This window comes from Tachypleus tridentatus, chromosome 13, assembly GCF_004210375.1.
Source record: "Tachypleus tridentatus isolate NWPU-2018 chromosome 13, ASM421037v1, whole genome shotgun sequence".
NCBI lineage: Eukaryota > Metazoa > Arthropoda > Merostomata > Xiphosura > Limulidae > Tachypleus > Tachypleus tridentatus.
The window spans coordinates 94,636,796-94,662,681 of NC_134837.1; the positions used below are offsets into that span (position 1 = coordinate 94,636,796).

Genomic DNA, 25,886 nt, shown 5'->3' on the forward strand with positions numbered 1-25,886 from the left:
ATTAAATGCGAAAAGCAGATGGTGTCGAAAATGCTCGATTTTGTCCACTTGACATTCCATTTAATGAGCTGAAAATGAAAGCAAAAATTAAAGACATGAAAATCAAACACACCATCTATTAGAGCAAAATTTTATCTACCAAATGACATGAAATATTTTGCGAAAGCGTTTCATTTATGAATATATTTTTTAACTTGAAAAAACGCTCACGAATTATTCCTCAACCCAATATGTAAAATTAGATGGGATGTAAAGTCCAGAAAAAGTATTAGTTCCTGGGCCCACATAGCCTTAATTCCGCCACTATAAAGAATGCGTGAAAATATACTTGAGTCACTGTGAAAGCTTTCACGAGTTCTGAATTTCCTTCGTAACACAATGTTAAGTCAAAAGGTTTAAAACGCTAAAATGTGAGTTTCGATACCATCTGCTGGCAGAACATTCCTAATCCATTAGGTAACATTGTACTTAATAGCAAATCAACATTGTATATTATGTGAAAAAATTTTGAAAAATTTTACTGTTTTATGTTATAGTTTTGAAATCCCTTGCAGCCCCTTATTTACGATTAACAATTTTATAACTCTGTATAAAATGTTCATATCACTAATTTCTCAGATGTATTCCAAGTTATAATCAAGATACAAATTAGTGTTTAGAGATTAAAATACTGGCTTAAATGACAATTTCGAAGTCCAGTGTTATTCGATATTTAGTGTCGTTGTAGTATGGGTGATAATTGATGATTAATGATGTAAATAAGGGTTTACAGAGATATATTTAGTACGTATTTGATGCGCATTGTAATATCCACTATTTTTTCAAAAGAAATTGATCTGATATTCATTGTTAAGGTGTTCAGTTTGTGTTGTTATTTTTAGGATATTGCTTCTTTCTGTTTTAAATGTTATATTTAGTATAAGACGTATTTACGGTATTTGAAGTGTAATGGAAAGTTCATTGCTTCTAGTAACGATTCGTTAATGTGTGTTAAATATTTTATTTAATCTATTAACTACTGTACTTTAGGTTTTATGTTGAAAATGTGGCTAATATCGTTTGCGTGATGTCGTTAACATTTTTTTTCTGACGTCATGTACATATTGTTGAATGAGAGAGAAGTGAAGTTCAGCTGTCTTGACGTTTGTACTTATTTGATTTGAAAAGTTCATTTTAATCTTTTGATTGCACAGAATTAGAATGATATAGAAAATAGAAACACTGGTATTTTTGTGGGGCATAACTTAATGCAACTACTCTTAGTCGGGTAATGGCACAAACTGGAACGGTAGGTAGCATTAACAATGTCAATTTTTTACTTAGTCTTACGCGTTGCTATGGCGCCATGGCTTAACACATGTTACTAAACTTTTACTCATTTGAAGTATTATTATTAATATTACTTTGTTTACGAGCTTTAATAATGATAATACAGAGTATTTATACTCTGACTTAATAATAAAACACACGTGAAACTGGATTGGTTATTATTAATAGTAATAATATAGTATTCCAAATTTCTATACTACTGCTACTATTAATAGATTAATATGTTTTATTAATATTATTTATTATAAACGCTGTAGTTCAGCTTTAACAGTGTACATATAAACATAATGCAGCCCAAATATTAGCCTACATCGTTTTTGTATTTTTACAGTATGAAACTGTATGTAAAATTGTAAAAAGATTAGCTAATGCAATATTTGGGATATGCTATAATATTGCACGTCGATTTATAAATAGGTAAAGTCATGAATTTATTAGGGTATAGTAAATATGATATTGAATTTGATGACAAGGAACCATCTTTTTATAAATAAAAGTTTAGAGATGGCTTGACTGACTAATGAAAAACTTTGTTGTAAATGTACGATGCTTCAACATTATGTCAACATCAGGTCCAAGTAGTTTATTTAACAGGACCAATTGTATCTGATAAGCACAAAGCATATAATCCTAAGCATTTACTTTAGTTTCTGTGTTATGTAACTTAACATTACTTGTGAAAAACACCATTAAAAATATTAACAGATGAAAATGGAACTTTTGCATCAAGTTCAGGGTTCAATATTCAATTTAAAATTTTAGACATTAGCTATATATCATTACAACATTATATTACATATGAAATTTTGTTTACAGTGAAATGTTTGTATGATTTAGTGAATTGGTTGAATAACTGTTACATTATTTTTAATAATAATAATTGTAAGGTGGCACATGGGATATAATACAAATGAGAATAACCAAGTTATTGAAAGTAAGGATTTTGGTTTTCTGGTTGATTAGCCTCTTAAGCCATCCAAACATTGTGACAGAGCAAATTGGATTTTTGAATATATCTACTGAATATGAGGTTAAAAAGTTATAGTTTCATTGTACAGGCCACATTTTAAGTTCAGAGTTAAGTCTTAGCCTTTTTACTTTAAGGAAAACATTGAAGTATGATAAAGGGTTCAGAGGAGGGTCACTGGAATATATGAGGCATACAGGAAAAGTTAAGATCTCTGAGGTTATTTCTTGAATAAAAAGAAGTGTCAAAAAGGATGTGATCCAGGCACTTAGGATTGCTAATGGAATTTGTAATTAATGATGAGAATGGTAAAAATGTGTGACAGAAATATAAATTTTGGCAGGGTAAATGTTACCTTCATCTAATATGTTATCCTTCCAATAAGGTACAGTATTTACACTCACATAAATAGATATTCTCATTCATTGTTGCAACAATGTTTTTTTTTTTAATATAAGTGCTACAGTCCTTTTTGTCTCTCCTCAATTGGAAATGGATGATTGTAATGAGTTTCTCATGCAAATCATGGAACGATCCTACAATAATAAGAGTGACATGCACTTTTAGTGCATGTGACTCCTTCTATTCAATTATATCAAACTATCACTTTGCATTTGACACTACTTGGGATCTAACATTTAGTTAGTGCTGTCTTCAAGTTTTTTAGTTTAATATTTTTCCTTGTCTTTTTATTAATTTCTCTTAGTAAGTTTACTCTTTATTCTTCAGTAGTGTGATAATTGTAACTTAAGTTATTCTGAAGTGGAATTATTTTATGTTTATACTAAGTTATGGAACTTAATACTTCATTATGAAAACTTTTAATTGCTTCTGCAAACATGGTTGTGTTTTGTTATTCATTTTCCTTTGTAAATTCTATGTTACCACTTCAGAGATTACATGTATTTGCACATTTACACAGGCTTCAGTGATGGTACTTTGTGGGAAGACTTTTCAGCTCTACTTTGTCAGGAGTATGATTATCCAATTAACTAACTTCTCTTGGGACTTGTCTCAAGTTTGGAGACCCACACATTTAAAATATAGTCCACCAACTATGGAAAGATAAGACATCATACTGTTATAGATTTTATATACTTTTACTTTAAATATTATCTGTTATTATTTGGGTTTCATAACACAAGTTTTGTTTGATTGGTTACTACTCATAGTTTAGGTTAGTCATTAGTCTTAGTGGTATTTTTTCTACCATACCATTTGCTTGGGTTTACCATGGTCTTTATTATTTTAGGATTACCTGTAATTCATCTTATGTTTATATCTATCCTTAACTTGTATTGTTTTATCTTCCATACATTGTCTTATGTATAGGTTATTTGTACTACACACTAATTTCAGTGTCTCACAAATCTTCATATTCAGTATACTTGTGCTTCTAATTCAGATGAGGTTATAATGTCTTGTTTGATTAAGGTTAGTAAGTGTATTATTTTCAGTTTATCTGATATTTCAGTTGTCTATTTTTCATCACATCATATCTATATGTTTATTTCACTACACAGTTTCTTAACATTTCTATTGTATTGACTATTTCATTTTCATCTTTTTTAATTTATACTTTATATTTCTTGTCAATGGTTAGGCTTAAATTTTACTTCTTACCATTAATTTCCTTTGTGAGAGCATTTGTATTTAGGGAGTTTATGAGATACCTACTCTTCTTTTATTCATGTTGGGGTGATTTTCATATTTAGGTTGTTCCCTCCATAGATGGCCTCTTTGCTATTAAGATATTATGTGGTGGGATGCTGCTATTTGTCAATTATCCACTGCTAATTGGCTCTTCCAGCCAGTTGATTTTATCTATTGGTCTATGTTTTGGGGCTACTCTTGTACATTTGGTATCACAAGGGGTACCTGTGATGCTATAGTCAATTTTTATTAGCCTTTTTGTTTCCTTCTAAGGTAGTATTATCTTTATTAATTTTATATGTTTGGCACTTGCCTGTCCTTTACTACTCTTATCTCTGTGTTTTCTTCATTTGTCTGTTTGATGCTGATTGGGGTCCTGGATCAAACAGTTCCACCTTAATCACTGTGTGGATCTTCCTAGTTTTAATATGTAGGCTTTGATAACGTTTGTATAGTCTGTTTCAGCAGGACTGGGTTATCCTGGCATATATTCTTTGATTTTTTTTTTCTTTCCACATGCTTAGGAACCAGTTTCATACTTTGATCTTGAACCCCCTCGATGTGGATTCCTGTATGTGGTGAAGGGACCTCCCAGAGAAATTTCTGTACTTTTAGTTTACTTCATCTGGGATCTAAACATCCACCTGCATGTTTGCTGTGTGTGGTGACCCATGAAGGGGAGGAGAGGATCCTGGTGGTTGAGGGGTCCAATTCCAACACACCACTTTGGTCTTGAATTCCTGTAGATGGGCAGTCTTTGCATGCCCCCCTCCATGATCAATTGGCTAATGATCCTTTGGGCCAGGGACAACTGAGAGCCAGTGTAGGACATCCTCAACAGGTATAGTTGACATTATGTGTGATACTGGTGTTCAGGTATAATGCTCACCTTATATGTCACCTTGCAGTGACCTTATATGTCACTGTAGTGTGTCCCCTCGTAGGGCTCCATTGTGGGTGGGGTCAGTGGGCACCGAAATATTCTTTTTTTTTTATTATGGATGCCCTTCAAATAAAAAAAAAAAAAGCAAGCATGACACCATTGAGAAAAATCCAACTACTGGCAAACGACCATGCATTGATGACTCTGTACAGTCAAACTCGCAACTTGAACCTGTCCCGCAATTTTTACTACACATTCTTTAATTTAGAAATCCTTAGGGCAAATGTCTCCATTTTTTATTCAGAAAGGTGTAGAAGGGCTTGCAGGCTGACCTAAATCAGTAAAAAAATTACAGTCTGGGAACATTTTAGTGGAAACAGCTTCATCACAACATTCCAGACTCCTCTTGAAGTTGAAGGCCATTGAGGATATACCCATTGAGGTTACTTTTCATTCTACTTTCAATTCTTCCAGAGTAGTTATAGCTGAGAGAGATTTAAAGACCATTCCAGAGTCAGAGATTCTCACAGGTTTCACCAGCCAAAGTGTTATAGCTGTGTGCTGAATTTTTACTCATAGAGAGGGGATTATGGAGCTGACAAATGTTCTAATATGAACATTTACAACATCACGTCCTCCTACCACAATCAAGGCAGGATATCTGAATTGTAAGGTACAGCCTTATATTCCTAACCCTGTTAGATGTTTTCATTGTCAATGATTTGGCCACTCAAACATCTTGCCGTGGTTCCTTAACATGTGCCCGTTATGTTGTTAAAGACCATGATGCTTTTGAATGCCAATTGGAATTGCGTTGTGTTAACTGTAATGGTCCACATTCTTCCTGTTTTACTTTTTGCCCTAAATTGGTGAAGAAAAAGAAGTACAACATCTCAAGACAGTTCATAATATTACTTATCATCCAGAGGCTTGAAAATTACTATTCTCAATTCCATCTCAGACTTATGCTGCTGTAATCCATTCCACTACTACAGTAGGAGTCCAGACAGACCTCTCTGTGCCTCCTACAGAACCCTTAACAGCACATCTTAATCTAGTACCCTCCAAAATCAACAAAGTTAACAAATAAGTATCTACCTCTATCTCTGTCCCTACCACATCTTCCAGTCATTGCCCAGCTTCACCTTGTTCAAGCCCAGGTATTTCCATGGGGTGTTCCTCTCTCGAAGGATAAGAAATGCACTCTTGCTCACATTATTATGAGTAACTGTGTATAAATAACAATATACATTACTTATTGAATGCATAAATATTAGCTGTTTGCTTGTAGTACTTTTGTGAATTTAATGTTCAGTAAACAATATATTCTGTATTATAATATATAAACAGAACTTCCTACAGCTCTTCCTAAAAATATCTTGTGGCTAATGAAAACCCATTAAAAAATTCCAACAGTGTAATGTTAGAGGAACATGTCATTGAAATAAACTCGTATTGCTACTTCATATTAGTGTTTTAGGCATAGTGTCAGGTAGCAGGAAGTAATAGTAAAATTTATACTTTCTGTTAAAGCTGAAAAGGAAATGTGATAATAAGCCTTGAGAAAATTAAATAATAATGATGTAACATGGAAAGAAAGTTACAATTACCATAAATGTGACTTAACAAAATTAATGTAAAGTACCTAGTGATGTAATGGTCATACTGTATACAGTACTGTTATGAAGCTAGTATTAACTATAAATAAGAAGAGCTTAAATTAATAGGCTATAAAACAAGGGGAGTTCAATACACTGAAGTTATTTGCTATTACAGTTTTCAGAGTAATTAAGGTGTGGATAGATTTACTTGGCTTTGTCAAGAAAACCTCATTAATTAGATATAAGAATATCATTAAAATATCGACAAATGTGATTGATGTACAAAACTTTACTGAAGTACTTCATACTGAAATTTGTGTTACATGTGAAAATTATAGTTCGAATGAATGTAAATCTGCATCTTCTTGGCTGAAATTTGTTTGTGTTGGAGTTTCTTGTATTTGTTGAAAGACATGCTGGTGATATTACATAGATGTGTAAAGTACAAAAATAGGTGACTTGTAAGAATATGTTTAATTGTGGTATATTTTCATAGGAATTTCTGTGTTTATTTACACAGCATTAATTATGGGCATATCTTACCTTGAAACTGTTAACAAGCAACAGTGGAGAATGTTATTTATAATACACCAAATTTAAATTTGTTGTTACAAAACTGAAAGTCAACCAGTTCAAGTACAGTGGTTGAATTATATTATGTTGCATCTTGAGTTTATTATGTATAATTATTTCATACACTATGTGAACCTATTTCAATATTACAGTAATTATTACAATAGAACAATAGGCTCAGCATGTTTTCAAAATAATGTGATGAATTTATTTTATGAGATACAAGACAAGCATTACAGTAGAATAAATATGAAACATAAAATATATGCTATTACTAATAGTTTATTATTATGTTTATCAGGTGTATATGAGTAATCAACATTTTGGTGTTAAAAATGTTAACTTGCTTGAAATTTTAATTGTTAATTAAATAATTTTAGAGTTCTGTTAATTGTTCACAGTAAAGTTCTCCTGCAATTCAGATTTACTGTATGTAGCTGTATTTACATAAACCATGTGCTTTATTTTAAGTCTTTTATATGAATTGTCTGTAAAGTAAAAAGTTTAAAAATCAATTTAAACCATTAGTTGTGGTGACAATATTAGTAAATTATTCAAATTAATATTGTAAAAAGTTTGGACATCCAAAGGTCAAAATCCACCTTTCACTTTAATTCTGTTAAGAAGTCTTTGTAAAGATGTACAGGTGATTATGATGTTATGTTGCAGGAACTGCAAGACTGCCACTTTCCAAACAGTTTTATTAGTTTTCTGTTACTGATAAAGCAGTGTAAGCATAAAGATAATTAACTGTAATGTAGACTTCATTTCATCTCAGTGACACTATTTTAACCTTTTTTTGTTATTAAATTTTATGTTAGTTGGTAAACTAATTTTGGAATAACAATGACATAATTTAAATATATTCTATGCATGTTCACGAGGATATGTTGGTTTTTTCCTCATACACTTGTAAACATATAACAGTTTTTATTTCACATACTATTAAGTACAACATAATAAATGACAAAGATATCATATGGTTTGATTATGAACAATTCACTTAAAATTGGTTAATGAATTGTATTTACTACAGTATTGATTATAAATAGAATAAAATTATTTTTATATTTCTATAAGCAGTATCTAAAAGCACTAATCCAGGTCATTTTTAACTAGTGAAGACAAGAAATTTCAAAATGTACTTACTTAGGCTATATGAATAAATTATTTAACATTTCATCCTAGCACACATGAATATGCATGATTCAGTAAAGCATATTTCAAAACAAATGATTCAAATTAGAAATCCAAATGTAATTAATCATATAGTGTATTGTGAAACTTACTTCACTTTTTCTCATTAATTCCTTTCAATTTGACAGTTACTTCTTGACAAGTTTTAGATTGCAAGTGGAAAAGTTAAATGATCATTGAACATGCACAAAAACATGCTTACTTCACACATATCATGAGTCTCCCATGTACTGCAGGTCATGTAAATACTCCAAGAAATATTGTTTCAAAGTTTAAGTTATTTTCATCTCAGCATCATAGTAGATTTATGTGTAGAATTATTTAACTTGCACAAATACTGTAGACTTGTGAATAATACACGGGTGAATCTGTAAGTGTGTAAAAATAGTTAGTTCTCATTTCTATAGTAACTGTGAAAAACAGCATATTATCTGTTTCCTTCATAAAACAAGTAATGTACTTTTTCTTTAATCAGATCTGTAGTTGTAATAGATACCTGTGCATAAAATAAATGTTTCTGTATGCAGTGTTTAGTGTATAAAATGTGCTAAAGTTTTGTTTAAAGCTCAAAAGGTTGGTTGAGATATAGTGTTAACTTTTGGAGACTGTCCAGTGCAATAATTTGGAAATAAGTTTCTGTGTAATGGGCTACAAATTTCTTAACTTTTTGCTTGTCATAGAAATTATAGAACCCTGTCATTAAAATTATTAAAGTTTGTGGGTTATTTTTTAAAAGTACTATAAACTTGTAACTGTAAAGGCTTTATGCAGTTTTTGAGATTTCAAACATCTGAGTTTTAAAATCTGATTAATTTTTTTAATATTCAGTACAAACTTCTATTGGATTGCCATTTGTGTTTTCACAATAACTGAATAATTATTTGTTTTCCAATTTGTTGTTAATAATAAGAGACTTGTAGACTACCATTTAATGTAACATTTTAACCCTATAATGAAGACAAATGTAATATTTAATTAGCTCAATACCTATAATAGCATTAATTTTTATTTTTTGAAAGGGAATGCATTTTAGATGTTTATTTTGTGAAGTAATTAAGTATTTTGAGGGGTAGTGGTTTGGGTGTATATATACATTTTGACGCAGGAATATTTTGATTTGTGTTTTTTGAGTAAAGTGAATTATTATTTTGTAAAATGGATTACCTTACGGGCTTGTGAGAGTTTTGTGAATGGAATATATTTAGAAATACTTTTAAAATTTCAAAATAAATAAAAAACTTTTCCAGTTGCTTAACTTGATCCAATTTATTACATCTGATCAAATTATCTATAATTTGTTTTCTTAGATTGGCTAATGTCACTTTTGCTCAACATATTTTGGAGGTATGCCTAAAAATGCAAAACCAGCCAGGTGGTTTGTCATATAATCTGATCAAGGACTAGTAAGGAAACAATATACTTCCAGAAGTCATCTGTGATCCATTTTGTCAACAAACAATTTCATCATCAAATATGTGCAAAGTATTTACTAATAACAGTGCATTGTTTTGTTTTCATTAAGGCTTGGAAATTTTTTGTTCATCTTATATTTTTTAAACAATTACATGGCAATTATATTTAGGTCAAATGAGACTTTTTTGATATCAAATATTAATTAAATGTTATTGTATCAAATTATGAGAATTTGAAGTATCTGTTCTGACAGAATATGGATAAAAACAAGTATTTGAGTATGCATCATAAAAAGAAAGCGATACCAGGTAGTAACAGGAAACAAAACAAGTCTTCACTTCTTCCTCTACCATCTCAACCTTTATTCAAAAATGTTAGAAGTAGCATTTCAGATAATACAGAGAAACAGAGATCATATTCTACTATACAGCATTTTACAAAAGAGCATATTGAGGCAGACTTTAAGCCTTCTCTGTTAGGTCCTGGTCCATTTAGAATTCCACTTCTTTCTGACCCTTTAGCATCTCCAGGACAGATACTTAAACAGACTGATGGTATTGAAGGTCAGTCTGGTAACGAAGCTTACATAGAAAATCCAGTGTCTGCTGATCACCTAGCCAGTAGTGAAGATTTCTTTGAGAACAGTACTTCTAATATTTTTAATAATTTGAACACAAACTCTAGAAGAGGACTGTTGGAAGAACCTGACTTAATGCTCTGTGAAGTGGATCACAAGAGACATTTATCATTTAAAGGCAGAAGTAGAGGGCTGCTGGAGAAACCTGATTTTGTAAACAGTCAAGTTGATTATCAAAGACAACACTCCCCATTTAAAGATGAAGGAAGGAGTAGTGGATTGTTGGAAGAGCCTGATTTTATAAACAATCAAATTGATCACCAGAGACAACCATTTCCATTTAAAGATGAAGGCAGAAAGAGAGGACTTTTGGAGAAGCCTGATTTTATGGACAGTCAAGATGATTATGAGAGAGATTCCTTTCCAGTTATGGATGAAGGTAGACGTAGAGGATTATTGGAAAACCCTGATTTTGTGAATAGTGAAATAGAACTCCAGAAACAATCCATTCCATTTAAAAATGAATTCAAAAACAGAGGACTGCTAAAAAACCCTGATCTTGTGCAAAACCAAATTGATTACCAAAGATATCCTTTGCCATTTAAAGATAAGGTTAAAAGGAGAGTGCTGCTGGAAAATCCTGATTTAATGATCAACCAAGGACATCCTTTTCTAGTTAAAGATAAAAGTAAAGGATTGCTGAAACAGCCAGACTTTATGGACAATCACACAGGTTGTTTGCTACCTGAAAATGAAGGCAGAAGAAGAGGGCTTCTAGAGGAGCCCAGCTTTCTTGAGAGTAAAAGAAATGATCAGAAACATCCTCTTTCTTCAGAAGATGTGGTTAGAAAAAGGCAGCTATTAGAAAAAGCAGATTTTGCAGATGATCAGTTTGATTGCCAAAGTCAACAAGTGTTGCCAGATTATGTAGATAGAAGTATAAATCTCGAGCAAGTTGATGATCAGAAACATCCTTTGTTTTTAGTAAATGAAGATGGAGGAAATAGAGGATTTGTAAAAGAGCCTGATGCTGTGGAGTTTCTTGGTCATTACCTAAGAAACAACTTGCCATTAATACATGATAGCAAAAGTAGAGTACTTTCACAAGACCCCACCTTTATTGATAATGAGACTGGCTATGAAACACATACCATGTTTGTAGAAGATGATGGCAGAAATAGAGTACTTCATGATGAGGATGACTACCAAACACATACACTGTTTGTAAAAGACAAAAACAGGAGTAGAGGGCTTCTAGAGGAACCAGACTTTACAAATAATCAGATTGGCTATCAGACACATCCCTTCTTATTAGACCATGAAAGCAGGAATAGAGGTAATTTAGAAGAGTATGACTGTGTGACTAATCAGGTTGAATACCAGACATATCCATTGATGCTAGAAGGTGAAAGCAGTAGTGTTGAAATTCTGGATGAGTTTGATTTTGAAGATAATGAAGTTGACTACCGGACTCGCACATTTTTAGCAGAAGATGAAAGTGAGAGGGGAGGGATGCTTGAAGACCCAGACTTTGTGGGTAATCAGGGTGACGACTACCAGACAAAACACTTGTTACTACATAATGAAAGCAGGAACAGAGGACTACTGAAAGAACCTTACATTGTTGATAATCGGAATGAATACCATATGCATCCCTTATGTCCAGATGATGAAAGCAGAAGTGAAATACTTTTTGAAGAACCTGATTTTATTAAATGTAATAGAAACCAGCAGAAACGTCCCTTATTACTAGAAAGTAAAAATAGAAAGAGGGGAATTCTGGATGAACCTGACTTTGTGGATGATCAGGTTGAATTCCAAAGACACCCTCTATTTTCACAGAAAGATGATAACAGAGATTCAAGGTTAATGGAAGAGGCTAATTTTGTAGACATAGAAGATGATTATCAAAGAGACATGAAAGACAAATGTGTGAATGTTGAAATGCATGAGGAGCTTGAGTTTGCAAATGATCAACCTGACTACAGAAAACATTCTTTGTTGCAAAGACATGAAAACACAGGTAAAGGATTGCTAAAAGAACCTGAATTTTTGTACAGTAAAGTTGTTTTTCAGAAACATCCTTCACAATCAAGACATGAAAAGAGAGAGAGAAGAAAACAGATGGAAGGGTCATCCTCTCTGGATAACAACAGTAGTTCAGTACTAATTAGAGAAAGAGGCAGTAAAGGAGGGCTGTTGAGAAAGCCTGATTTTACTAATAGTCAAAGTAACAGTGGAAGATGTAGCTTGCTGTTAAGAAAAGGAATGAGAAGTGGTGATTCTAGAAGAGGACTGCTACCTATTCCATCTAGTGGAATGGATAATTTAACACAAATGCATGAAGAGCATCAGTCAAGTTTAAGAAACCTAGAAGCATCTTACATTTCTGAGGATGACAGAGAACATGTACTAATCCAGAGGACAGGATTTTCTAGTGATGTGCTTGCACCACAAAGTTGTTTGCAGCCTAAATCAAGAAAAATGAGCATGGCTAAGTTTATTAATGAAGGTGATAGTAATGAAAAAATGAGTAGGAGTTGGAACAGGAGACAAAAATATGATATAATGCCTAGAAGGATGAGAGAAGTTAAAGATGATCTTCAACAAAGAAGTAGAAAAAGACAGAGTTCCTTTCAAGGTGTTATAAACAAGGTAAAATGAGTGTATATATTTATATTTATATATATATATATTAGACTAAGGTTGAGGTAACTATATAAACAAAATCAATGTATTCAGTTTTATAAATATAATTTTGTATTGAATCTGTTACATAATAACCAAAGAGGTAAAAAATGCATGAATCTTTTTTAGACACTTGCTCAATTGAGTGTATGCTTGAATGAGAATATATTTCATGTTTCTCAACACTTACTGAGAAACTTATTTAAAGGCTCTAGCTGATAACTGAATTATTTATTCAAGACTTCTTCTGATATAACTTATATTTTATTACTTTAGTTTTGATAATTCTCATGGTAGTGATTTTGTTTATGGATTTTCTCCCACATAAGTTTTTGTTGAGATAAATGGCAATATTTTAAATTCTATGTTGAATTTTTCTTCAGGCCTCTAGAAAGAGGCAATAGAAGATGATTCTTAAGAGAGCTTGACTTCTATAGATAGTCAAATTAATTGTAAAAGAAGTATCATAGAGTTTGAAACATCATAACAACAATGAAACTTTAGGTACGAGAAAATACTTAAAACTCATTCTATCATTGTGAAGACATTGCAAAAGCTATTTGTAAAAGAAAGTTTTTATATTTTCTAATTTTAAGCCCAGAGGTTGTACAGATTGTAAAACAGTATTCTCTTTGTGGACCTTTTGATAACTAATCAACTTCTGCTTGAACAGATTATCTTTATTTGAATTTCATAGACATTTAGACTGTAAGATTAGTAATTTCTCTTATTAAGTTTTTGCCAAACTGGCTGATAAAGGATATAATGGAAACTAAGAAATAAAAAACTTCTTGTCAGTGTAAAGCCAAGTTTACATTTGAAGGCTCTAATAATAACGTGATTATATCATATTTAATAATCCCATGGTGGTGGATTTTTAAGCAAAATTCATCCTCTTACTGTTTTTGGCTATTTCTAAAATATAGGTAAAGTTCTTTCAAAAGATTGTTAACCTCACCAAACTGCATGGGCAAAGCTTGCTTTGCACACAGTCTCAAACTGGTAGCAATTGTAAAGAGGTAATGTTCTATTTCTTTGCTGATAGATTATACATTATTTTCAGTTTGTATTCAACTATATATAAACTAAACAACAGCATACGTGCCGTGCCCATCACGGGTATTGAAATTCAATTTTTAACATCATAAGTGAACAATACATATTTTTACAAGTGTTTCCACATGATAAGGTTTCCTCTAACTATATACCATTGTCTTAGTGTCCAGTCTCTCACTTGCTACATTCTTGAATTTTCTGAACTTAATTTATCCCTCTACTTAAATAATAATGTTTATGTTTACCTTCAGAGTTTCAACATATATTTATCAAAAATGTTAACGTTACAAGCTATTTACATACATGCGCACACACACGTAGTTAAAGTTTATGAGTTTTCTCTGTTCAACAGTTAGCATTACAATTGTTAAATCAGGTGTGTTATAAACAGTTAACACGTAAAACATGCCAAACTTTTTAACATCTTATATTTGGGCAAGCTGCACTGACATCACTTCATCAGTCCTTTGTTTTCCCCAAAATTTACAGAAGCACTGTCTGCACCTGTTTCAAGAGGTTTCTTGTGGAATTCAGTACAAATAACTTCCTTACCGATGCATTGAGCAAGTTATATGAATTCACTGAAGGATATAATCCCATATATGCAACAGTGAACATTTCTGTCTTAGGTTCAAGCTTATAAGCTGTTATAATACAAATAGATAAAGCTTCTTTGCTGCTGCACTACTATCTGTAAGTCAGATACTGAAATTATTAGCAACAACAGTCTCACTTACATTGTCCATCATTTGCTTGGCTACAATGTAATTAAATACCTTAGCAGCTTTCTCATTGCTAAATGCCAAAGATTTATTAAGTCTCATTTCATCAGTTGTTTTAAGAAGGCCTGGAAATTTTTAATACATCTTTCCTGTACATTCCAAGTAAACATTTACAATTACCAAAAGCCATAGTGCTTTTTTTAGCTACCTCTCTTGCACTAACAAAGATGTTAGGTAGTTTTCTTTCTCCACTTTCCATTTCCATGCATATCATCTATGCCTCAGATGTAATGTGCCTGATTAAATTAGGTTTTAACAAATAGTTGGTACAATATTTTCCACAGATTTTTACATCATTTACAACTTTGCTTTTGCATATAGAAATAGAAAAGGTTACTGAGGCCTATGTTTAGATTTGAAAACAATAAAATACTCAAGAATGAATTGGCATGATAGGAGCTAAATCGTGTACTGAAATAATGGCTAGCTAAATTTAGTGTCAGTTCCAAATATTAATGTTCTCAATATTGTGAATATTATCTAGTAGTAATTGAGGTAAATGCAAAGAAAATGTGTAATAAATCTATTCAGATTATTCCAAGAGGTAAATTTAACATATACTGGCTTATTACTACAATTATATATTTTCTCTAGGCCCATATCTATTACTATGTATTGGATAAAGTCTACTTATAAATCTGCACACACTCATGCCATAATAAAATAAATATCAACCTTGCTTGTATATTGTTGTAATTCTTCATATATCTTGCATTCTGCTTTTACAACTTTTTCTTCAGTGTCATACATATCTTTAATATCAAGTTCCCATTCATTTAAAGCTTTGAGATCCTTTTGCAAGTATTTTTCTAATTATCTATGATGATCAACTGCATGATTTGACATGCATTATAGGATTTTTTAGTAACTTGTTAACAAAAATGTATGTTCACCTTAAGCAAGAATAATATTATATTGTTAAGTCATTCGTATTATAAATAACTTGTGAGATAAATCTAGCTCATTAGTACATGATTATGATATTTCATTTCCTGTTTATATGGATGGCAACCAACTTCATGCAAAACACCTTCATGAAGTTTTTTAAACATTAAATTAATTTCTTGAATAAAAATACATTTTGTCTTAGTTACAGAATTTTGAAATATAGCAGTTTTTTAAGTGAAACAACACTGAAGTGCTCATCCTGCCAGTTGACATTTGCAATTGTTTAAAGAATTTGATGAAAAATGGGATTTTTTAAATCATAAAATATAGATCTAAGCTTTACATGTGGTATTTTATTTATTCTTCACTGTTATTGCCAGTCTTATCTATGAAATCAGCCACTGTTTGTGTAATATACAGGTGTCCTTATCTGCTGCAAATTCCATTCATCATGCTTTAAAGTTTTATTTGTTTGCTTCCTTAAATAATATCTAATTATTGTAGTATTCACAGTTTAACACATTTGTTTTGACAAACATTATTACTGGCCTTACCATCACAATCTATTGTGTAAATATGCTACTAGTTATTCATTTAACTAGTTAAACAAAAATTAACATCAAACAAGTTAATGTAACTGACCAGTAAAAGTCTATGCTTTATAAGAAAAGAATGTTGTGTGGTCTTAAAGCATGAAGTGTTTATTTTCCCATAAACATATGTAGAAGTGATGAGTTTAATTACCATAAACATTAAAAACAGCTTTTCACACCTCATGTCAGACTACAGGTACCTTCTTTATGATATTTAAAACTTGATTAGCAAACTATTGAATTGTAATTGGCTGATAAAAAGGTTAACAAAGGTACAAATAAAGCAAGTACAATAATATAGTTTTTATTATTATTTTTTATTTCAAACTCAAATTATAACTGCTTTTTTCACGTACTCAACGAGAAGAAAGTATATTGTATACATTATTTAGTATTTATGGGTTAATAGAATTAATAAAATTATGTTATTTGTCTTTTATATAAAAGAGCAATGAATTTAGAAATTCAAATAAACAATAACTTGTTACACTTTTAATGACAAAAATTCATTAACCGTGTATATATACTTTCCTTAGCTGTTTGCTTAATTTTTGAATCCATGCTGGGTTTGGTTATAAATTAAAAATGTTTGGGGTAAGCACTACATACTCTTTCTTGTGTAAGGGTCTTTCTGAACCACAGTGGTAAGTGTACTGATTTACAACACTAAAATCAGGGGTTTGATTCTTCTCTATGGATTCAGCAGATAGCCTGATATGACTTTGCTGTAAGAAAACACACACACACACACACTTTCTAAACTAGAATTCTGAAATTATTAATTAAAGACCAAATTACATTTTAACTACCAAAGTCACAACTTCCAAAATCACATCCTTAGACAACTTGTAAGGTGACATGACACATATTCACAATGAAAGAAGCTTTATTGACAGCTTGCAATAGTCAGTTGAAGAATATAAATTTATTAGAATTAAGTGAAATAAACAGGCTGAATCTATTAAAGTAAAAATCATGAAATGAAATTTTACACAAAACTGCTGCATACAGTTATGTAAAGTTAGTATTGAAAATGAACTCAATCACAATATCAAATCAGACTGCTGGCTAGTAAATTGAATGAAATAATAAGTAAATTTAGAGAGAGGAAACTTTGTGTTACATGAAGACAAACTGGAAAAACAAGATAGAGGAAACTGTGTTACATGAAGACAAACTAGAAAAACACGATATAAATAACTTAATTTTGAGGGAGAGCAACAATGAACAAACACAAACAACAGCATAAATCAATTAAGATAGTCATCATAGTCGCAGGAAAATATAATAAATCTCAAAGTTAAAACTTAAATGATAGAATAAATGTGAATGTACAGTTTTTGATTTATATTGAAGTTTAATTTCTGATTTATTGTCAAACGAACAATAGTTAAATTGGTTTCAGTTGTCAGCATATGTTTTTTGTTTATTGCAAAATATATAGTAACGTTTGCCTCATGTTGTATAATGCAGGATAGTTAACTCAAAGCAACATACAAAAGGTACTAATAACAGATTGAATTAAGTTACAAAATAACCACACTCATAATAACATACTTTGGAATGTAAATATGTAGAATTCAGATATTAATTACAGTAAAATAAAATGTGCGAAAATCAGAATTAACATTTAAGTCAAACTTAAAATTACATATTTAGAAAAAATTAAGATAGAGTGATAAAATTGAACACAAAATAAAATTCAATGATCTCAAAATAAATAGAGTAAAAAAATAAATTGTATAATTGAAGAGAACTAAAAATGACTTTCCTCATAAGTTTAGCAGAAAATTTGCCTTGTTTGAAAGCTTTTGGAGGGCTGTTTTCATCTTTCTTTAAATTCCACTTTACTTAGATTGTCTTCTGGCAGGTCTTGTGGTTTTCAGTTATCAGTTTTTAACTTGCAATTTTCAAGAGATTTCATTGATAACTTAGCTTTTCGTTAAGTGGATCTCTGATTTTAGTAGCCTGACCATGTTTTTACTGTTGCCATTTCTCACTTTCTCACTTGGAAATCTGTTTGGGAATGGTTGTAGGTTCTATAGCCAACAGATCATGGTTTCAAACTAGCAGTGAAGAATCCTGTGGGATTGTTCTTTTTACTCTTTCAGGTTCAAGAAGGATTTTTTTTTTAAGATAGTAATGGAGTGGCCTTTCTTAATGTAGGATATCATCTCACTCCTTTGATCTTCTCCACACTGTCATCCCTTGATGGAACACTGAAAAATCTCCAAAGTTTCTTGGATATAGCTAGCTTTTCTTTTGTATAAGTAATCAACCTAGGGTCAAAAAGGATTGTAGTTGATGTGGCTAGGGCAGCAGCTTGATCTCCCTTCCATACATGGGTTCTTCATACAACTGTTGTACTTGACTTATCTTTTTGAATGGTTTCATAGATTAGTTGCAACTCTGATTTGGAGCACTTTACAAAAGTAGAGGATATAAGAGTTGAATCAGGTCAGCATATTCTAATAAATGGAAATCCTCCATGACAGGGATAGAGGTCATGCTCAACTGAGAATTCCTGATGTTGAAAGCAGAGATGGATAGTAGCAAAGTATCAAAGCTTTTTATAGCAAAAGTCAAGATTAAAAAGATGACAGATACAATGCAAATGTAACCAACGTAGAACATGTATAATGACTGCCTTGTTCAAAATAATATCAAAATAAAACATTGAGTAATATCTGTAACATTTGGATATATTTTGATTGTGTAAATCAAGCATATTTCTAAATTACAACTATTTTAAAACAAGGTCTTGTCTCTGTCTCCTTTCATTTCAAATTAATCGGCAATTGTGGTTTTATCTTACAAGTAATAATTTGCAAAAATCCATATGAAATTCAGTTCCTTGAACTGAAAAGTATTCCTTTTTTGAGAACAAATAATAACAGTGTACACCATTTTTCTCAGTTGTGTAGTTTAGATTATCTCATGAACCTTGACTCTTCTTAGAGAAAATTTGCATGCTTTAGAAGATTTCTGTTTTAAGACTAAACAAACTTTTTACCAAAATGCAGACTGTTTCTCTTTTAATTTGATCTAAACTAATGTGTATGTGGCATTTATTAAACATGCATATACTTATACACAGATGAGAATCTTGAGTAATATGAATAATTGTGTTTTTTCATATTTCTTCTTTTTTCACAACTAAATATACACAAGCTTGTCCATATATGCAAAAAATACCCTAAAAAGTAATAAGCAGTAATTGCTCTGTCTGCTTCAATCAACTATCCTGACCATATTTTGTGCTCTGAACTAGAAAATTCATGTTAATATATGAGGGTATATCAACTTGAGTGTAAAATTACAACTTTACTAACAAACTGTACAAAATCTGAGCCATAAAATGCAACCTTGAGTACTCGGAAATCATGATTGCAAAGTCCTTTTGGACTATTAATATGTCAAGAGTTTCTGAGCATCATCAACAGTCAAAGCTGTGTATCTAGCAAGTATCACATTATCTGCTTTGGAGAAATGTTAATACAGCTTACTAAATAGCAATAGCAATTATCTCAAGCATTAGATCATGTATTTTTCAACTATCATCCACCTTTCCTAATGACATAATGGTCAATTAGTTATGACAGTGTCCTATAGATGACCTTGCAGTGAAACTCCCCTCAACAGCTGAAAAACTAAGAAATGTCACTGCTGTTTAGTCACATGACAAAAACTGCAGGTCAGACAGTTAATCCCAACCATAATAATTAGGAAGACAGTATTGGAGTTATTATACAGTAATCAGAGCAGTAACACTACTAATTTACTAGTGTTTACTTCGTCCACCTCCTCACAGATTGTCAAGTATGTATTTCCAGTGTATTCCTTGTTATCTGCTAAGTCAAAATTATACAACAGGTTGCTCTTTTCATAGTTATTGTCCTGCTCATCCACATGGGGTTTTTAATGTACATAGTTCTTAAAAGCTTATTAGTGATAAAGAGTTTAAGCTAGTCAGCATGCTTAAATGTATTACACAACCTCTCTCACTCCTAACTCATTTCTTTAAGTTGTCAACATATGAAACATTGAACAGTCTGGTAAGTACTACAGCTGTTCAGAGAAAACTTTTTAATCTAACCCAAATTTCAGTACATTGTCATTATAACTTGTGCAATAATTTAGAAATTACCCGAAACTTTTTATAATAATGTATGTTAATAGGATTGACATAAAAATTATCAGTAGTTCCAGATAACAGAGTTTTTGTTCACATGCTTCCCTTTTGAGCACAGTGTTATATTACTAATATATAAAGTTATGAATGTTTATTAAACCAGAGTTTTACAAATTGAAAAATGCACTTAATTATGTGAAATATATATAGATATATTAGGACTTCTCAACGAAGCAAAATGTTCAACTACACATGGAATTAGGACCTGCTATCTATATGCCACCCTTTTAGGCACTATATTGTAGCAGGAGCCAAGGGAAATCATTAATTTTGCTCTCTGTTGAATACCAACACAACCATTTATTTAAAAAATATTTGTTCCTCAAGCTAACTCTTTCAATGTGAATTATGAAATACATGAATATTTTTGAGGAATCGGAGCCAGAAAGAAGTTATTTTTCAATTGGAGAGTCATGTTAGAAATATATTAACTTTTTAATTCTTATACCAATAAAAATGGTAGTAACAAATTAGGATAAAAAAAAGCTTTAAAGCTACATCGAAATGAGATCTGAAGCTTTTTTGAAAATATTTTGTTGATATTTGAATCAGTAAATGATTTTGTATTCCATTCCTTATATCCTCCAAACAGTTTTGCTGATTAACCTGAAATACTCCATGAAGAAAAATTTTAATATCAAAATGCATGTTTGATTTTAGTACATATGGAGAAGTATAGTATTTTATAGGTTGGTTGATCTGATACAGAATTACTTGAATGTTATTAACTATTAAATCTTTTTTTTCTTTAATTTTTTTAAGATGTGAAGACAAGTTGGAGAAAATAATTAGAAGAGATTTCAAAATGGAAGTTGCTTGAGAAGTTATAATAGTTTTTGTGTATGGCTTATTTTGTAAGTTTTGTTCATTAAATAACTACAAAAAATCTTGTAACAGTTTTTTTTTTAAATCAAGGTGTTGTATAAATGGTCATATATAGATTTGAAATATTGTTGCCAAAGAAATTTGAAATGGGCAGTACAGGTTTCAGTGATTAGATGTATTGTTGTCATCTGTAAGACAATGTTTTACCAGTACATAAAATGTTAAGAAATTTGCATATTTACTTGTAGACATTTTAGCCCATGTATATCACATTCATAAAAAGAAAAAAATGTCAGTGAGTGGTAATTGTAGTTCATTTTAAAATGTATGTAAGACATTCTCAATTGGGTTGACATTATAGCAGTTTTCCTAGTTACACTATTTCTCTGGAGTTGACTCGTACATACAGAATAGATATAATCCTTTCCTATATCCCAGGGTGTTGAAGTTATTTAATTGGAGGTATTTCCAAAATATCAGTATTTGCATACGAGTTAGAGCACAATCTTATGAGATAAACTTTGCTATTTTTCTTCCAAGGTGTTTTTGTTCTATTATGCTGTGTATATGAAACGTAAAAGTTGTATATGTTTAATTTAAAATTACATTGTCAGCATGACATTAAAAAAATGACAATGTAGCTTACTTTTTTATTATTGTCTTCTTCTATTTCTTTAAAGTATCTGTAGTTCGCGTGTCTAGCTAATATAAACTTTTTACTGTGGTAGGAAGATAATTTATATTGTCAAATTTTTCCTTTATTTTTAAAGTCACTGTGAGATTTTGATAGTGAAATATGTTCCCCAGTGAAACTGATAAATCTATGGACTTACAGTTCTAAAATCTGGAATTTGATTCCTAGTGGTGGACCCATTGTGGCTTTGCTCTAAAACTCACACTGGAAAATAATTAATGTTTAGATCAATGATAATTAAGTAGTCAATGAGTTAAGTTGTTTTGTTCTTAAGGTTGTTTTAATATAAAATGTTGTTGTTAAGGGGATATTAGTAAAATGTTTATTGTGGCTTTTTTATCTTCCTAATAAAACTTTGATTAAAGAGATATCAAGGTACATTATGTAAAGAAAGCATTTAAGGAAAATAGTTAGAAAATATTACATTGATTAAAAATGTATCTTTAAAGACAGTATTATAAAGTTCAAAAAGTTGTTTAAACTGAATTCTGTTTCTCTTTCTAAAACAAAACAAAAAAATAATTAGGTAGAGAGAGTTAAAAAACTTAAACAGGTTGGATTTAGTCTTGATGACAAGAAAAAAACCCAAAACTTTAGTTCAAATTTGATCATTTAAAGTAATATCTTGGTCCATTGTTTGATATGTTGTAATTACATTTTGACCTATATGAATTTTAGTAGCTGATTGTTTACAGAAAGACTAAATAAGGTGAAATGGTCCAGGTTTTTATTTTGTTCTTTCATGTTAAACAACTTGGCCTTAAGAACTATAAATGCTTAACCACAGTAAAATATAGCAATACATGTTTTAAAGTTTGATATGAAATGTAGAACAGTGCTTTCATTTTTAGGAATTAACAGTAAAACTGTATGTAGCCCAAATGATAAAAAATACTGATAGTTTTATGTGTTATGTTGTAGTAGGTTCTACTTTCAGTGTTGTATACTAATTTATGTTTCATCTGATTCAAAAATAAGACATATATTAGTTTTATAAAACAGTTTTATTATTATTTTTAAGAACAAAAGTTAATTGGAGTGTACCAGGATTCCAGCACAAATTTTGAAGGTGGGATGGTATTATACTGTTTTCCTAAATTTGTGAACATAATCAATTATCATAGCAACATAAATTCAAGTCATTCTAATTAATTTAAAAATTGTACTCACATTTTCCAAAATATATGATTAAACAGACTACACTTTCTCCAATACATTAAATCGTTTTCTTTTTGTACCATAAAATGTCTTTGTCAAAAGCTCAACAGTTCAGTGTTAAGTGTAGGCCTGAACTTAAGTTGAGTAGCTTGCTATCATAGTTGCAGAATTATTAAACCTTCTCATCAAAAGAGTACAAGTGCAAGAACTTTGAGAAAGGGTGTTATTTGCCACATTTCACGTTGTTTTAACCGTTCATTCAAGTTTACAGCCATTAAAATTCAAAATTGATTAAACTTAAAGAACATCTTAACCTGGTAAATGGATAATAATTGAAAGTGTAACTGATGAACAAGTAAAGTGCACTTATTAGTCTCATGTTTAATTATTTGTTAAAAACAAATACTTTGTAACCTAGTTGACATAAATTACAGCTAAAACATTGTATGGGTTGTTACCTCGTCTGTTGCTGTCTGCAGAAAATACTTAAGTTTTATTACTTACAACTCAGTTTCTAGTATAGAGTTACTTAAAACTTGCTTCATAAATGAAATTTGAGTTCTCCTTACAAGTTTCACATCATGCATCACTAGAACAGGGCCTGCAACTTTTAGAGTAGGCAAAAGCTTAAGTCAGTGGATTGGAAGGTATTTTGTCATAATGATTAGTTTTGCTTTCATGGTATAAAAAAAACACTAGTATTACAACTTTGTCACAGCTAAGACTGGTGAGTTTTATATGCAAATAAATTCACTCATGTTTCTGTGTTAATCTGTATAAACTAAGTTATCTTACTAGTATAATGATTATTATATATGTGGGGGTAAAAGTTGTAGTTAAGAGATTTGACTGGCATAAATACACAAATGTATGTTTTATATTACTTAAGAATAATTTTGATTTGGCATCACCTGACAAATATTTCTGTTATGAAAGAATCAATTATATTCAACAACTGAAAATGATAATCTTAATGTATCTCAGAATGGTTGTTCTGAGATACATTTTTATTTCAAGTGGGTTTCTCGACTTCAAGAATCTTAACATTTTGCAACAAAAATAAAACATTTGAATTATATCAGTAATGAAAAGGAAGAAAATCATGACTGACTGAAGTTTTATTTTTATTAATTGTTTTTAATTACTACTTTGGCTGTTGTTAATCTGTTTTGGTGAATGCAACTAAAATTAAGATTTTACTTTAGTGTCTAGATTATTTTTACTTTAAGAAAATCAGATTTTAAGACCATCTGTAATGTACATTGACTGAATATATTTTAGAAAAGACCACAAACACGCATGAGAATATATTAAATTAGATTTTTTATTTAATTTTACAAACCAACATAAACTTTTGTAAATCAAGTCTGATCTTTGTAAAGAAGAACAACTAATCTTTAATCAAATAAAAAAATATGTGGCTAAAATGAGTTATGTTAATTCAGTAACTTTCTAATAGTATGAGGTAAAATATTTTATCATTTTTGTTATTTCACAGAACACAAAAAAGCCTCCTAGTTAAGAGTTGATACCTTTCTCTGAACAAAGGAATGGAGATATATAAGTTGTCAGTATTTCAAAATTTTTGATGTATGCTTTGCATTATTATATAAAAATGTTACTAACTAATGATTCTCTTGCCCCAATTTTTCATGTGTGTACTATTACAACACATGCTGTATATCTAAAATAGTTGTTTCATGTAGTAGCATTTTTGGGAAGTAATAAAGATACCTAAACATTCATCTTGCCATTAGTATATGTATAATTGTATCAACCATTGTTGGAGGAATCATTTGACTGTTTGATATTTAATAATATTGATGACCAGCTTTGTTGTAAAACATTAAAAATTGGATTTTTTTTGTACATTGTACTTGTGTTATATTTTTGAGGCAGTCCTATAATATACTTAAAGTTTAAAGTAGTGGTTGTGGTAGGTGTATGTTGGCTTTTTGTGCTAATTTTCTATTAACAGGATTTACTGATATTTTATTGTGTATGCACTGAAACAATTGAATGTTTTCAAGTTATCTGTATTCATATTTCATTCATTCATTCACTTTTGACATGGATTTTTGTCAATGTGTGTATATATTATGTGGATATCTATATATTTGTTTCAGTTGATTGTCAACTGGTAGACTAGATGGGTACTTTTTTGTCTGTCATGAAATGTGTTTTAATATATCTAATTAGATCTTCTGGAATAAAAAAGTTCTGTTTAAAATGAAATCTTTAAGGAAGTGTGTTTCTTTTACATTTAAGTTTTACATAAGAAAACTAGGCAGTCAGTAGCTTTGGCTTAGCATTTAATTTTTCATAAAATATCTTGTTCTCATTAAAATATGAAATACGAGATCATGTAAATATGAATAGTTTACATAATACTAGTCTGTGTATGTTTCAGCTAAAATTTATGCTCTACATTCATATCCATATAACATAGATAGTCCAGGTGCCTAATATTTGAAAAAAATATAGAATGGGAGGCTAAAGTTACCAGATATATATTGCTGACTAAATAAACCACATTTTATGTTTATTTGCTGTCAAATTAACAAGCTTTAGAACAAAGCAAAAATGTTGTCTCACATTTACATCCAATCATAGTGAAAATATCTAAACTTCAATTTCAGCATAATTTTGAAACATAACAATAGCTATTTACATTACCTTTATCTGATGTTATAGATGTGAGTGACTAATAAGATCTTACAAAATGCAAATATTCTTTTTCAAGAACTGAAGATAGAGCATGCTGTTCAACTGTACTAAGTTTTGTTGTACAGAAGACATAATCTTTGTTTATGAGTT

The 25,886-nt window shown here is 30.5% G+C and overlaps 1 protein-coding gene across 2 annotated transcripts; it reads left to right on the plus strand.

Moving 5' to 3' along the window:
* Positions 1-432: 432 nt before the first annotated feature.
* LOC143236720 (uncharacterized) lies at positions 433-25,304 on the plus strand. 2 transcript variants are annotated; one of them, XM_076475160.1, is made up of 3 exons: positions 433-456; positions 9,511-12,848; positions 21,155-25,304. In XM_076475160.1, exons 2-3 carry the CDS (start codon positions 9,873-9,875, stop codon positions 21,158-21,160), a joined length of 2,982 nt encoding a protein of 993 aa, XP_076331275.1. In that variant the 5' UTR covers positions 433-456; positions 9,511-9,872; the 3' UTR covers positions 21,161-25,304. The 2 variants fall into 2 exon arrangements, with proteins under 2 accessions (XP_076331275.1, XP_076331273.1); XM_076475158.1 differs by lacking the exon at positions 433-456 and adding an exon at positions 1,078-1,288.
* Positions 25,305-25,886: the final 582 nt, after the last annotated feature.